At 39.2% G+C, this 12,917-nt stretch overlaps 4 protein-coding genes across 4 annotated transcripts; all 4 read left to right on the top strand.

Annotated features, from left to right (window-relative positions):
- Positions 1–115: 115 nt before the first annotated feature.
- On the top strand, positions 116–2,299 carry CDC46 (MCM DNA helicase complex subunit; the record flags this gene model as incomplete). Its single annotated transcript, XM_043195829.1, has 1 exon — positions 116–2,299. The coding sequence occupies one exon, from the start codon at positions 116–118 to the stop codon at positions 2,297–2,299; it is 2,184 nt and encodes a 727-aa protein (XP_043049534.1).
- Positions 2,300–5,225: 2,926 nt separating this feature from the next.
- KQ657_005187 (sugar porter family MFS transporter) lies at positions 5,226–6,881 on the top strand (the record flags this gene model as incomplete). Its single annotated transcript, XM_043195830.1, has 1 exon — positions 5,226–6,881. The coding sequence occupies one exon, from the start codon at positions 5,226–5,228 to the stop codon at positions 6,879–6,881; it is 1,656 nt and encodes a 551-aa protein (XP_043049535.1).
- An 805-nt stretch (positions 6,882–7,686) lies between these two features.
- KQ657_005188 (sugar porter family MFS transporter) lies at positions 7,687–9,360 on the top strand (the record flags this gene model as incomplete). The annotated part of the gene is made up of 1 exon (XM_043195831.1): positions 7,687–9,360. One exon carries the CDS (start codon positions 7,687–7,689, stop codon positions 9,358–9,360), a length of 1,674 nt encoding a protein of 557 aa, XP_043049536.1.
- A 1,106-nt stretch (positions 9,361–10,466) lies between these two features.
- YSH1 (cleavage polyadenylation factor subunit) lies at positions 10,467–12,908 on the top strand (the record flags this gene model as incomplete). The annotated part of the gene is made up of 1 exon (XM_043195832.1): positions 10,467–12,908. One exon carries the CDS (start codon positions 10,467–10,469, stop codon positions 12,906–12,908), a length of 2,442 nt encoding a protein of 813 aa, XP_043049537.1.
- Positions 12,909–12,917: the final 9 nt, after the last annotated feature.

Below are 12,917 nucleotides of genomic sequence, written 5' to 3' on the forward strand. Positions count from 1 at the left end.
TGAGTACGTCAACGCGAAGCACGTCTTTTTGAAGGGAAAAATATTTACATGTATCTGAATTTTCAGCTTCGTCTTCCTTAGCTGCACTTCAATTAACCAAGCATTCAGATTAGCCATGTCATATGATAGACCAGATGTGTTCAGTGCATCTGTGTTTCCCGGAGAAACCACAGATGATACTCATAACGAAATCACCAAGGCTTTCCGGACCTTCTTGTTAGAATTCAGGCTCGATGAGAAGTTCATCTACAGAGATCAATTAAGGGAAAACTTATTGGTCAACCATTATTATTTAACAGTGAGCAGCGATCACTTAATTGCTATGAATGAAGAGTTGCATAAGAAATTGACGGATGATCCCGCAGAAATGATTCCCTTATTTGAAAAAGCCATTACTGAAATTGCCAAAAGAATCGCTTATTTGTCTTCGGATAAATTAGCTAATGATATTCCGCAATGCCAATTGATCCTTAGTTCCAATGCAAATAGAACAATGATTAGAGATTTGGATTCCGTTCATATTTCTAAGATAGTCCGTGTATCGGGTATAATCATATCCACATCAGTCTTGAGCTCAAGAGCAACCCTGGTACAATTAATTTGCCGAAACTGTAAACATACCACCAGGCTTCAAATATCTCTGGGGTTTGGTCAAGTTAACTTACCAAAGAAATGTTTAGGGAATGAAGAAGCATTAGAAAACCGGAACAAATGTCCTCCAGATCCATATGTCATTGTCCATGATAAGTCCACCTTTATTGACCAACAAGTTTTGAAGCTACAAGAGTCCCCAGACATGGTACCTGTAGGGGAGATGCCCAGACACATCCTTATGCAAGCTGATAGATACTTGACAAACCAAGTTGTTCCGGGTACACGGGTCACGGTAGTGGGGATATACTCTATTTATCAATCTAAAAAGCAACCAGGTTCTAGCACAGGTGTTGGAAACACAGTTGCGATCCGAAACCCTTATTTAAAGGTCTTGGGTATCAAAACAGACTTAGAACAAGGTTTGAATGGTGAAGGGATTAGTTTCACCGATGAAGAAGAGGAACAATTCAGACAAGTTAGTCGAATCCCCAACTTGTATGAGAAGCTCGCTCAGTCCATTGCTCCTTCCATTTACGGTAACGATGATATCAAGAAGTCCATTGTATGTTTGTTATTTGGAGGTTCCAAGAAGATTTTGCCCGATGGAATGAGATTAAGAGGTGACATCAATGTGTTGCTCCTTGGTGATCCCGGTACGGCCAAATCGCAGTTGTTGAAGTTTGTAGAGAAGGCCAGTCCTATTGCGGTCTATACATCAGGTAAAGGTTCTTCCGCAGCAGGGTTAACAGCTTCTGTTCAAAGAGATCCACAGACCCGAGACTTTTATTTGGAAGGTGGTGCGATGGTGCTTGCAGACGGAGGAGTTGTTTGTATTGATGAATTTGATAAGATGAGAGATGAAGATAGAGTTGCCATTCACGAAGCCATGGAACAGCAAACCATTTCTATTGCCAAGGCAGGAATAACCACAGTCTTGAATAGTCGTACGTCTGTTCTAGCCGCCGCAAATCCAATCTATGGAAGATACGATGAGACCAAATCGCCCGGTGAGAACATTGACTTCCAAACAACCATTTTATCCAGATTTGACATGATCTTTATTGTTAAAGATGACCATAATGAACAACGAGATATGAACATTGCCCACCACGTGTTGAATATTCATACGGGTAAACAACAGAATCAAGACGAAGCGGAATCCGGAGAAATCCCTCTTGACTTCTTGAAGAAATATGTTCAATATACCAAATTAAGATGTGCCCCTAGGCTATCGCCTGAGGCATCGGAAAGATTATCGTCACATTTTGTTGGGATTCGGAGAAAGTTACTCTATAATGAACAGAATTCCAAGGAACGGCTGTCAATTCCAATTACCGTTAGACAATTGGAGGCCATCATTCGTATCACCGAGCTGTTGGCTAAGATGAGATTGGATATAGTGGCTACAGAAGAAGATGTTGAAGAAGCAATTAGATTGTTTACTGCTTCCACTATGGATGCTGTGGACCAAGGGATCACCGGCTATAGGAATCAAGAGTTTATGAAACGGTTGGATGATTTAGAACGTGAAATAGGGTCTAGATTCCCTAAAGGTTGGACAGCAAAGCATAGTGTTTTGAGAAATGAATTTGTTCTGAACAAAGGTTATTCCGAAGAGTTATTTGATGCGGTGTTGACAATCATGGAACGAAGAGGGGAGATCCGGTTCTTGAATCAGCGGAGACAAATACGTAGATTAATGTAGCTAACTAATTTGATGGTGAAAATACAATGTAACGTAAGTTGAGGGATATAATTCTTTAGAGTTAACCCCGTAGTGTTATCTCATTGATTCATAATCAAGTGTACTAAAAGCATGGAGAGTGCAATTGTGTGCATGCACCAATTAAATAATCCTTAATGTCAATGGCTTATTATTTGCGGCTGTACATTATATTTTTTATGAATGGAACTTTAGTGCCATAATAGTAAATCCGGCTGATTCACCAACCTTACTCCGAATAACCCCATAACATGGATAATAATGCCCTTCGGTGTGCGGGGCTTTTAGGGATTTCTACTAACCAAAGTACACAACTAAAAAAATTAGCGGACGTGAAACAAAATCTAGCCTAATGTAATGTAGTTAGGATGTAGTCCGCGTATGGCTTTAATTACATCACGATGACTTAATGCACCAACCCCAGGAATTATCTATTGTTCATGAACTACAAACCATTGATAAATTATCCCGCATATAGAACGCTTTGTAGAGGATAAAATTTAAATGCGCAAAATTGTATAGTATTTTTTTTTTTTTTAATCCCAGGAATCAATAGCTCTTTGTCCGAGTGGCTACTCCTGGAGGGCTACAAGTGGCTATTATGGCTTTATTCAAACACAACTTAAAATAAGAACCCCCCAATGTAATCAAAGAGTATAATCCAAGAGGGGAATAAAAGATACTCACATATTCTATCCGCCAAATTCAGAGTCAAGTTTTTCCAGGAAGGACAATAGCTTCGGGCCACCGTGTAAATGTAATATGGTGGGGTCAGTTATGAATGACGGAACAATTGAAACAAACTACACAAAACCTCCATTTCTCCGCAAGGAACCCCACAGACACGCTGGGGTAATATACTCCGAAGTTATATTATTGCTACGCAGCATACACACGAAGGCGTGAAATCGACAAAAATGGCGCTTTGTTTGGACCTTTTAAATTTTTCCATAAACTATTGTTAGTTTTTCCCTATCGAAAGAAAAAATTTTCTTGGTCTGGAACAACTTCGTGATGTTGACCTACTACATTAGCTTAATTGATTTTCATTCTTCAACCTTTTTACATATGTGAAGCACAAAAAACCCTATCAGTTGGTATGGATATATTGACGCCTACCAGGATTTTATCCATATATTGGGCCTTTAAATATCCTGCTTGTACGTATGTTAAAGCCAGCCGCCACGTCACGAAAAAGCTACAAATAGATGTGGTTGTTCCGACACAACAAAGGCTTCCTTTTTTTTAATTTTATTTTGGCTCAGTACCTTTAACATAACAAGAGCCAGTCAATATTGGTGCTTTTTGTGTTTTGCATACTTAATCCGTTGTGCATTTTATTGTGCACTACTCCCAGTGAGGATGCTATGATGAGGTTTGTATGGTAACCTCAGAATACAAATAATATCAGTGAGACTTAGTAATAATAGGCAACTAGTGTTTTAAATATAGTAGAAGGAATCGGACCTATTAGTAGTGTTCAGTGTGTCAAATAATCGACCCGTTAAAGTAGACCAAGATAATAAGTAAACATATGACATTAGACTATAATGGACGGCTTTTTGGTTGAAACACACCCGACCATTAAAAACCTTTCCCCTTCAAAAGTCTCGTGGTGTAACTTTATCCTTTTAGGAACTGAAACCGTAAATCGACTGCGTTGAGAGTAACTAGATCGGTATCAGACCATTTGAACCTGGAGTAATAGTATTACAAGTAGCAAATAAAACTAAAAAAAAAAGATTATATAAAGTAAAGAGGAATTGTTATTCCATCTCCGATTCCTACATACAATCCAATTCCATAGCTTCTTTATTGTTTTCGCCGCTCCAATAAGATTAAGAATAAGAACGGGTTTCTCCATTTTACAAAGAAGTGCCGTTTCAAAAAAGGAAAAAAACAGGAGACTCAGGCTCTAATTAAAGTAGACGACGACAGGCGAACAATATTATTACCCCACTCTTAAATCAGCCAATAAAAGACCAGTTTATGTCTGGATAAGCTGGTCGCGACTCCAACTTACTCTTAAAGTAATAGCTAGTCCGGCTGGAACCCGTATGTGCATTTGAAATCTCTAACGGCTTCGATTAAAATTTCTTAACTTGGTCAAGTACTCTGTGATGCATTGGGGCTACCTAGGTGACGAGACCGTACAGTTCCTGTCTATTTTGGTATGTTGTACGTCGGTACTTAACAATCTTATTACTGCAGTCCTACACTTTGTTAAGTTATGCAACTTTGCCCATGGGGTATCCGGCATAAAGGCACCATGCGTTTGCTCCGGAAAAAGCTCCTTTTAGGAACATGCAGAACAATAGTCTCTCCGGGAAAACCATGTCCTCAGCTTGTGGCATTATACGCAAAAGTAGGTTTTTGCGGGTGCAGAGGGTGAACCCATTAGGTAGTTTAGACGGCAAGGATAATCTAAGTAGCTATAGTGGTAGTAGTAGTATTACTATCCAATTTGGTTCATCGGAACGCGTAGGTCAAAAAAGCAATAGTAATGAAGGAAAATGTTAGTTGAAATAAGTTGGACTTTAAAACAGTTACAGTGAGCTACTGGTTCGGATTTTCCTGCTTCAAAACAATCATCCCAAAAAAATTAATAAGTGGTACAGCTTCATACGGACAATAAATCCGACTAACTAACAACAATAAAACGCAGTAACCCATCCTTTTCAATTCTTGCACATATTCTATAATCGAGGATGGTGGGGATAAATCCGTTTCAAGTGACTGCCTTTGACTTAGTCACAATTCATGGTAGTTTTAACCTTAGTAATCATTTATAAAAATATTTTAGCCGTAAAGGTATAAATACGCCATTAAATTCTCTTCATTCCAGATACCCTTGGACCCAGTTTTATCATCATCATTTTAAACTCTACTTGTTATAGATACTCCCACTATGTCTTCAAGTGACTTAGACGTAAAGGATCAAGGTTTGATGCAAATTGCATCAGACGACCTCAATGATAACGCCAAGCAATTGCACGGTACTACCGACACCAACAGAGTCGAAGCTGACGTTACCTTCAAGGCTTACATGATGTGTGCCTTTGCCTCCTTTGGTGGTATCTTCTTCGGTTACGATTCTGGTTATATTTCCGGTGTCATGGGTATGGAATATTTCATTGATACCTTCCAAAAGGACCAAAGAGATAAGCCAAAGTCTGAAAAGTCCTTACCATCTTCCAGAAAGTCGTTGATCACTTCTATTTTGTCTGCCGGTACTTTCTTTGGTGCCATCATTGCTGGTGACTTGGCTGATTGGTATGGTAGAAGATTGACCATTATTGCCGGTTGTTTTATTTTTATGATTGGTGATATTTTGCAAGTTGCTTCCTCCAGTTTGGGTTTGTTGGTTGCCGGCCGTTTGGTGTCTGGTTTTGGTGTGGGATTTGTCTCCGCTATTATTATCTTGTATATGTCTGAAATTGCCCCAAGAAAGGTTAGAGGTGCTTTGGTCTCTGGTTACCAATTCTGTATTACTCTTGGTTTGTTAATTGCTTCTTGTGTCAACTATGGAACTGAAAAGTTGAACACCTCTGCATCGTACAGAATTCCAATTGGTTTGCAATTGTTGTGGGCATTGATCTTAGGTATTGGTTTATTCTTCTTGCCAGAATCTCCAAGATTTTTTGTTAAAAAGGGTAACGTTGCCAAGGCTAGGGAAGTTTTGGCCAGATTAAGAGATCAACCTTTAGAGTCTCCTCAAATTGAAGATGAATTGGCTGAAATTGTTGCTAACCATGAAATTGAAAAGAAGTTGATTCCACAAGACTCTTACTGGAGCTCTTGGGCTGCTTGTTTCGAAGGTTCCATCACTAACAACTCCTCTAACCTCAGAAGAACCATCTTGGGTATGTCCTTGCAAATGATGCAACAATTCACCGGTGTTAACTTTATCTTCTACTTTGGTACTACCTTCTTCCAAGAATTAGGAACCATTTCCAATGCTTTCTTGATTTCTTTAATCACCACCTTGGTCAACGTTTGTTCGACTCCTATATCCTTCTGGACCATTGAAAGATTCGGTCGTAGAACCATTTTAATCTGGGGTGCCATTGGTATGGCTATTTGTGAATTCATTGCTGCTATCGTTGGTACCGCCAAGGAAGGTGACAAGAATGCAATGAAGGCAGTTATTTCTTTCATCTGTATCTATATCTTCTTCTTTGCTTCCACTTGGGGTCCTGGTGCCTGGGTTGTTATTGGTGAAATCTTCCCATTGCCAATCAGATCTAGAGGTGTTGGTTTGTCCACTGCTTCCAACTGGTTCTGGAACTGTATCATTACCGTCATCACTCCTTATATGGTTGGTACCGATCAAGGTAACTTGGGTGCTAAGGTCTTTTTCATCTGGGGTGGCTTGTGTACTTGTTGTATTGTCTATGCTTACTTTTTGGTTCCAGAAACCAAGGGTTTGTCTTTGGAACAAGTTGACAGAATGATGGAAGAAACTAACCCAAGAGGATCTGCCAAGTGGAGACCAACCACCACCTATGCTCAAGAAGTTGGTTTGGTTGACGCTGCTAAGGCTGACGTTGAACACAAGGTCTAGATGACTCAACTCATTCATTCACGCTTATTAAGCAAGCTTTAAGTAATAATAAATTGATGATTTTTATGATTCTGAGTGCAATAGGACACTCATTCTATTAAATGTCTTTTCCGAGAATGGTTTTATATATTAATCTGTACAATTAACTAGCAATAGAATTGCTTTACAATAATATACAACTTTGTTTGAAGTATAAAGTAACACAAATTACTGCAATAAAGTAGTACAAATTGGTGTAAAGAAGTCCCTATTGCTTTAAAAATAAATATATACAGTAGGGGTGTTTTTCCGTGTTCAAGCGGTGCTTAATTATCCGAGAAATTTATCGACAAGACAACGCTTACTATTACGCTTTCAGCATGTGTGCGAAGCATTCTTGTACCGTGTGGGGATATATACTTGCTTACATTGTTTACGTAGTGATACTACCCCAGATTGAATTGCTTTACATGCACTATGCTGCTAAGAAAATAATGTTTTGGACTATCAAAGAATCCGTGGGCAAAGACTTTCGGAAAATCAATATGTAGGCGGTTTGCATGCGGCTGACGTACTTTTTCTTTATTTTTTTGCACAAAATGTACAACCCCCACTTTGAAACAGGCCCTCAAATGAAGACGAGCTTTGAGTTAAACCCATCTTAAGAAAATTGTAATCCAAACCCAGAATGTTGGTCCAAGCTTGGGGTTCCCCTCAGATCGGAAAATGGTATAAATATCAGTAGATTTTCCGGTTGTTTCAAGTTTTTTTTTTGGATTTGCAACTATCAACTCTTAATATTTTAATCACTTATTACTAGTTAAACATGTCTTCTAGTGATTTGGAAGCCAAGCATGGCTACACAACCAATGAAGCCCAGTTAATGAAGGAAGTTACCAATGTGTCCGAATTTAAGGAACATCACGTTCATGGTACTGTTGATCCTAACAGGGTCGAAGCTGAAGTTACCTTCAAAGCTTACATGATGTGTGCCTTTGCATCCTTTGGTGGTATCTTTTATGGTTACGATTCTGGTTACATTTCCGGTGTCATGGGTATGGAGTACTTTATTGATACCTTCGATAAGAGTCAAAGAGGTAAGCCAAAGTCTGAAAAGGACTTGCCATCTTCGCAGAAGTCTTTGATCACTTCTATTTTGTCTGCCGGTACTTTCTTTGGTGCTCTCATGGCTGGTGACTTGGCTGATTGGTATGGTAGAAGATTGACTATTATTGCCGGCTGTGTCATTTTTTGTATTGGTGATGCTTTACAAATTGCTTCTTCAGGTGTTCCATTATTGGTTGTTGGTAGATTGATTTCTGGATTTGGTGTCGGTTTTGTTTCTGCTACTATTGTGTTGTACATGTCTGAAATTGCTCCAAGAAAGGTTAGAGGAGCTTTGGTCTCTGGTTATCAATTCTGTATTACTATTGGGTTATTGATTGCAGCCTGTGTTAACTATGGAACTCAAAATTTGAAGACCTCTGCATCTTACAGAATTCCAATTGGTTTGCAATTGATTTGGGCTTTTATATTGGCTGCTGGTTTGTTCTTTTTACCCGAATCTCCTAGATATTTCGTTAAGAAGGCAAATATCGAAAAGGCAAGGGAAGTTTTAGTCAGATTAAGAGATCAACCAGTTGGTTCTGAACAAGTTGAAGATGAATTGGCTGAAATTGTGGCCAACAATGAAATAGAATCCAAATTGATTCCTCAAGGTAGTTACCTTAAGACTTGGACTGCTTGTTTCTCAGGTTCTATTAAACACGGTTCTTCTAACTTGAGAAGAACTTTATTGGGTATTGGTTTACAAATGATGCAACAAATGACTGGTGTTAACTTTATTTTCTACTTCGGTACTACTTTCTTCCAACAGTTGGGTACTATCAAAAACCCATTCTTGATTTCTTTGATTACTACTTTGGTTAACGTGTGTTCCACACCTGTTTCTTTCTGGACTGTTGAAAGATTCGGTCGTAGACCAATTTTAATCTGGGGTGCTGTTGGTATGGCTATTTGTGAATTCGTTGCTGCTATCATTGGTACCGTTAAGGCAGACGATGACAATGCAATGAAGGCAGTTATTTCTTTCATCTGTATCTATATCTTCTTCTTTGCTTCCACTTGGGGTCCTTGTGCTTGGGTTACTGTTGGTGAAGTCTTCCCATTACCAATCAGAGCCAGAGGTGTTGCCTTATCTACTGCTTCCAACTGGTTCTGGAACTGTATCATTACCGTCATCACTCCTTACATGGTTGGTACCGATCAAGGTAATTTGGGTGCAAAGGTCTTCTTCGTTTGGGGTAGTACTTGTACTGGGTGCATTATTTTCGCTTACTTTTTGGTTCCAGAAACCAAGGGTTTGACTTTAGAACAAGTTGATCGTTTGTTGGAAGAAACTCATCCAAGAAATTCTTCTAAATGGAGACCTAACACCACTTACGCTCAAGAAGTTGGTTTGGTTGATGATTTAAAGACCGGTGTTGATCACAGGGCTTAGTTATTCAACCCAAATAACATGAATGAACCCTTAATGTCGTGATGTCATTTATGCAAGCATGAATACTCATTCTCCTGCTGCACTATGTGTTTTCTAAATAAAGTTATGGTTATAATTACAATGATACTGAAACTTAAACTTCACCACTGTAATGTTTTGAAATTGCTCCGTCATGTATTTTACACAAACTATTTCGACGAATGAAGACCATATTTAGGCTTAATACATTCCGCATATGGTAACAACGAGTTACCTACTGGTTTGAGCTTTTATCAGTGTATACGCTAAATGGTACGGAAAAATGTTCTTGTCCGTCCTTTGTATGGCAAATTTCGTATTGGAATAGTTGCATGGTGTTGTTGATTGTACTGTAACTACATGGTACTAAGCCATTTGTGGGGAACATTCCAGTGCAGTCGCTGGTTCGGTACCTTGAGAGGCTGATTGGAATACAGGACACAGGAATAACTAGTAGAGCAACGGAAAAAATGCTTGCTTCAGCCCTATATTTTTCCACCATTATATGCAGAAAATTGAAAACAACATGTACACACACTTTAGAATGAAAGGGAAAAAATACCGTGCCGTGTGTTAAATTCTCCCAAAGTTTATCCACTCGGAAAAAATACAATAAACTTCATGAGGGGAACTAGATAGATATCGCAGATTAATGCTAACACCGAAATTCAAGTTAGATGGACCAGTTCACTCCGATCTCAGCAAGCATATGCATTTGTTAAGACTTAATGTTTATATGTAGTATTTATGGGCTGTGAGTTGTTGGGGTTAAGGAGTGTGGTGGGTGGTGTACTTCGAAACCCACTTGCTAAAGCAATACATACATGCATGAGAAATTCCGAAACTACAATTCCAAAACCAATATCTATTCACCTTGTAATGTAATTATCCTTTTAAAGGATGAAATGAAGCATTTAGAATATTTTGATGGTTGCTCTCGAACTGCAAACTATTAGCAGTCAATACGATTCGAAGTCCGACATACATCACCAAAGTAGTGCATGTACCGAAATCTGAAAAGTTTTAGAGGCAAACGAAAGAGAGACACTACTACGGTTGGTAATGAACACATTTGACTCAAATCAATCATGCCGTCCAAGAACTCGGAGACAAGTGGCTCGGAGAATACCGAATCGTTCAAGTTTTTTGGACTTGGTGGATGTAATGAAGTGGGAAGATCATGTCACATAATTGAATACAAAAACAAAGTAATAATGTTGGACGCGGGAGTTCATCCCGGATTAACTGGTTTCAGTTCACTTCCGTTCTATGATGAATATGACCTATCAAAAGTGGACATATTGCTTATAAGTCATTTCCATTTAGACCATGCAGGTACGCTTCCATATGTGATGCAGCATTCCAACTTTAAAGGCAGAGTTTTTATGACGCATGCCACCAAAGCTATTTATCGATGGTTGTTGCAGGATTTCGTTAGAGTGACGTCCATTGGTAACGGAAGAACTATGGACAGCTCCTCCAATGGTGGCCCAGGAAATAATGGGTCTAGTAATTTATACACAGATGATGATTTAATTGGGTCATTTGATAAGATTGAAACTGTGGATTACCATTCTACTATGGAAATAGACGGTATACGATTCACTGCTTATCACGCTGGTCACGTGCTTGGTGCATGTATGTATTTGATTGAGATTGGTGGATTGAAGATCCTTTTCACCGGTGACTATTCAAGAGAAGAAGACAGACACCTTCAGATAGCAGAAGTACCTCCTACCAAACCGGATATATTAATCACTGAATCCACATTTGGTACCGCCACACACGAACCCAGATTGCAAAAAGAACACAGGATGACCCAATTGATCCATTCCACTCTCTTGAAGGGAGGTAGGGTTCTTATGCCTGTGTTCGCTTTAGGAAGAGCTCAAGAATTGTTGTTGATCTTGGAAGAATATTGGAGTCAGAATGAAGATCTCCAAAGCATTAATATCTTTTATGCATCGTCGCTTGCTAGAAAGTGTATGGCTGTTTATCAGACATATACCAGTATCATGAATGACAAAATCCGACAGTTGACTTCAAGTTCTGGAGAGGCACATAATCCGTTCGACTTGAAGTTCATTAAATCCATAAGGAGTTTAGAGAAATTTCAAGACATGGGTCCTTGTGTAGTTGTTGCATCTCCTGGTATGTTACAGAATGGTGTTTCTCGAGAACTCTTGGAGAAATGGGCTCCAGATCCTAAGAATGCGGTCATCATGACGGGTTATTCCGTTGAAGGAACTATGGCTAAAGATTTACTTTCGGAACCACATTCAATTCCCTCCATAGCCAACCCGGAAATGTCAATTCCCAGAAGGCTTTTAATTGAAGAAATATCATTTGCAGCACACGTTGATTTCCAACAAAATGCCGAGTTCATTGATGAGGTGAATCCTTTGAAGATCATTTTGGTTCATGGTGAAAGTAATCCTATGGGGAGACTCAAATCAGCATTATTGAGTAAATATTCGTCCAGAAAGGGGTCAGAAAATGAAGTCAACATCTTTAACCCCAGAAACTGTGACGAACTTAAGTTACCAATTAAAGGACAAAGAGTAGCCACAGTTTTGGGAACCTTGGCAGAAGAACAAGGGAATATACTCAGACAAGAAGTTGTCAAGATAATTGAGGAAGAACTGAAGAAAATTCAAGAACTTCTGGACGATGAAGATGAAAAGATGGACGAGGAAAAGAGTGAAGAAAAGGGTGAGGAAGAAAATGAAGAAAATGGTGAAGCAAAGAGTGGCCAAAAGACAGACCTGAAGACTGTTGAAACTGTGAACTTGATTTCAACAGAACAACCTATTGCTGGAGTTTTAGTATCTAAAGATTTCGATTTGAATTTATTGAAATTGCATGACTTGAGTGAGTTTACTCAGTTATCTACATCGATAGTAAAGTCTAAGATCAAATTAAAGCTTCATGCCCAAGTTTCGTTGATCAGATGGCATTTAGAACAGATGTTTGGATACATTGAGATCGTCCGGGACGATAAACAAGCATGGGAATGTTTGATTATGAGCTTGCTTGATGTTCACGTTGATTTGAACAAGACAGATGCATTGGTGGTGACCGTTGAATGGATCAATGACAATCTAATTGCCGATTCATTAGCGGATTCTGTGGTAGCTATCTTATATTCAGTTGATAGCTCGCCGGCTTCTGTCAAGTTAAGTTCCAAGCAACACGAGCATGTTCATGTCAAAGACGAGCCCATGGATGATGATGTTAACATGGTTATTGGTTCGGCACGTGAGCGTGAGCCAAAGGCACACATGAAGTCGGACATTAAAACCCGAGTGAGTCGTATCACCACGATGCTCGAGGCTCAGTTTGGTGATACGATCAAAAGAGAAAGCCACGAGAACCTTGTGATCAATGTAGGGAAAAGTGAAGCCAGAATAAATCTTTTGGAATTGACAGTGGCATGTCCTTCCAAGGTTTTACGGGATAGAATTGAAACCATTATACGAAGAGGTTGTGAGTTGGCAGCTCCTCTAGCACAATATGAGAAGGAGGTTTAACAGGATATA

The sequence above is a fragment of the Scheffersomyces spartinae genome (genome assembly GCF_019049425.1).
Source record: "Scheffersomyces spartinae strain ARV_011 chromosome Unknown scaffold_9, whole genome shotgun sequence".
Taxonomy (NCBI): Eukaryota; Fungi; Ascomycota; class Pichiomycetes; order Serinales; family Debaryomycetaceae; genus Lizanozyma; species Lizanozyma spartinae.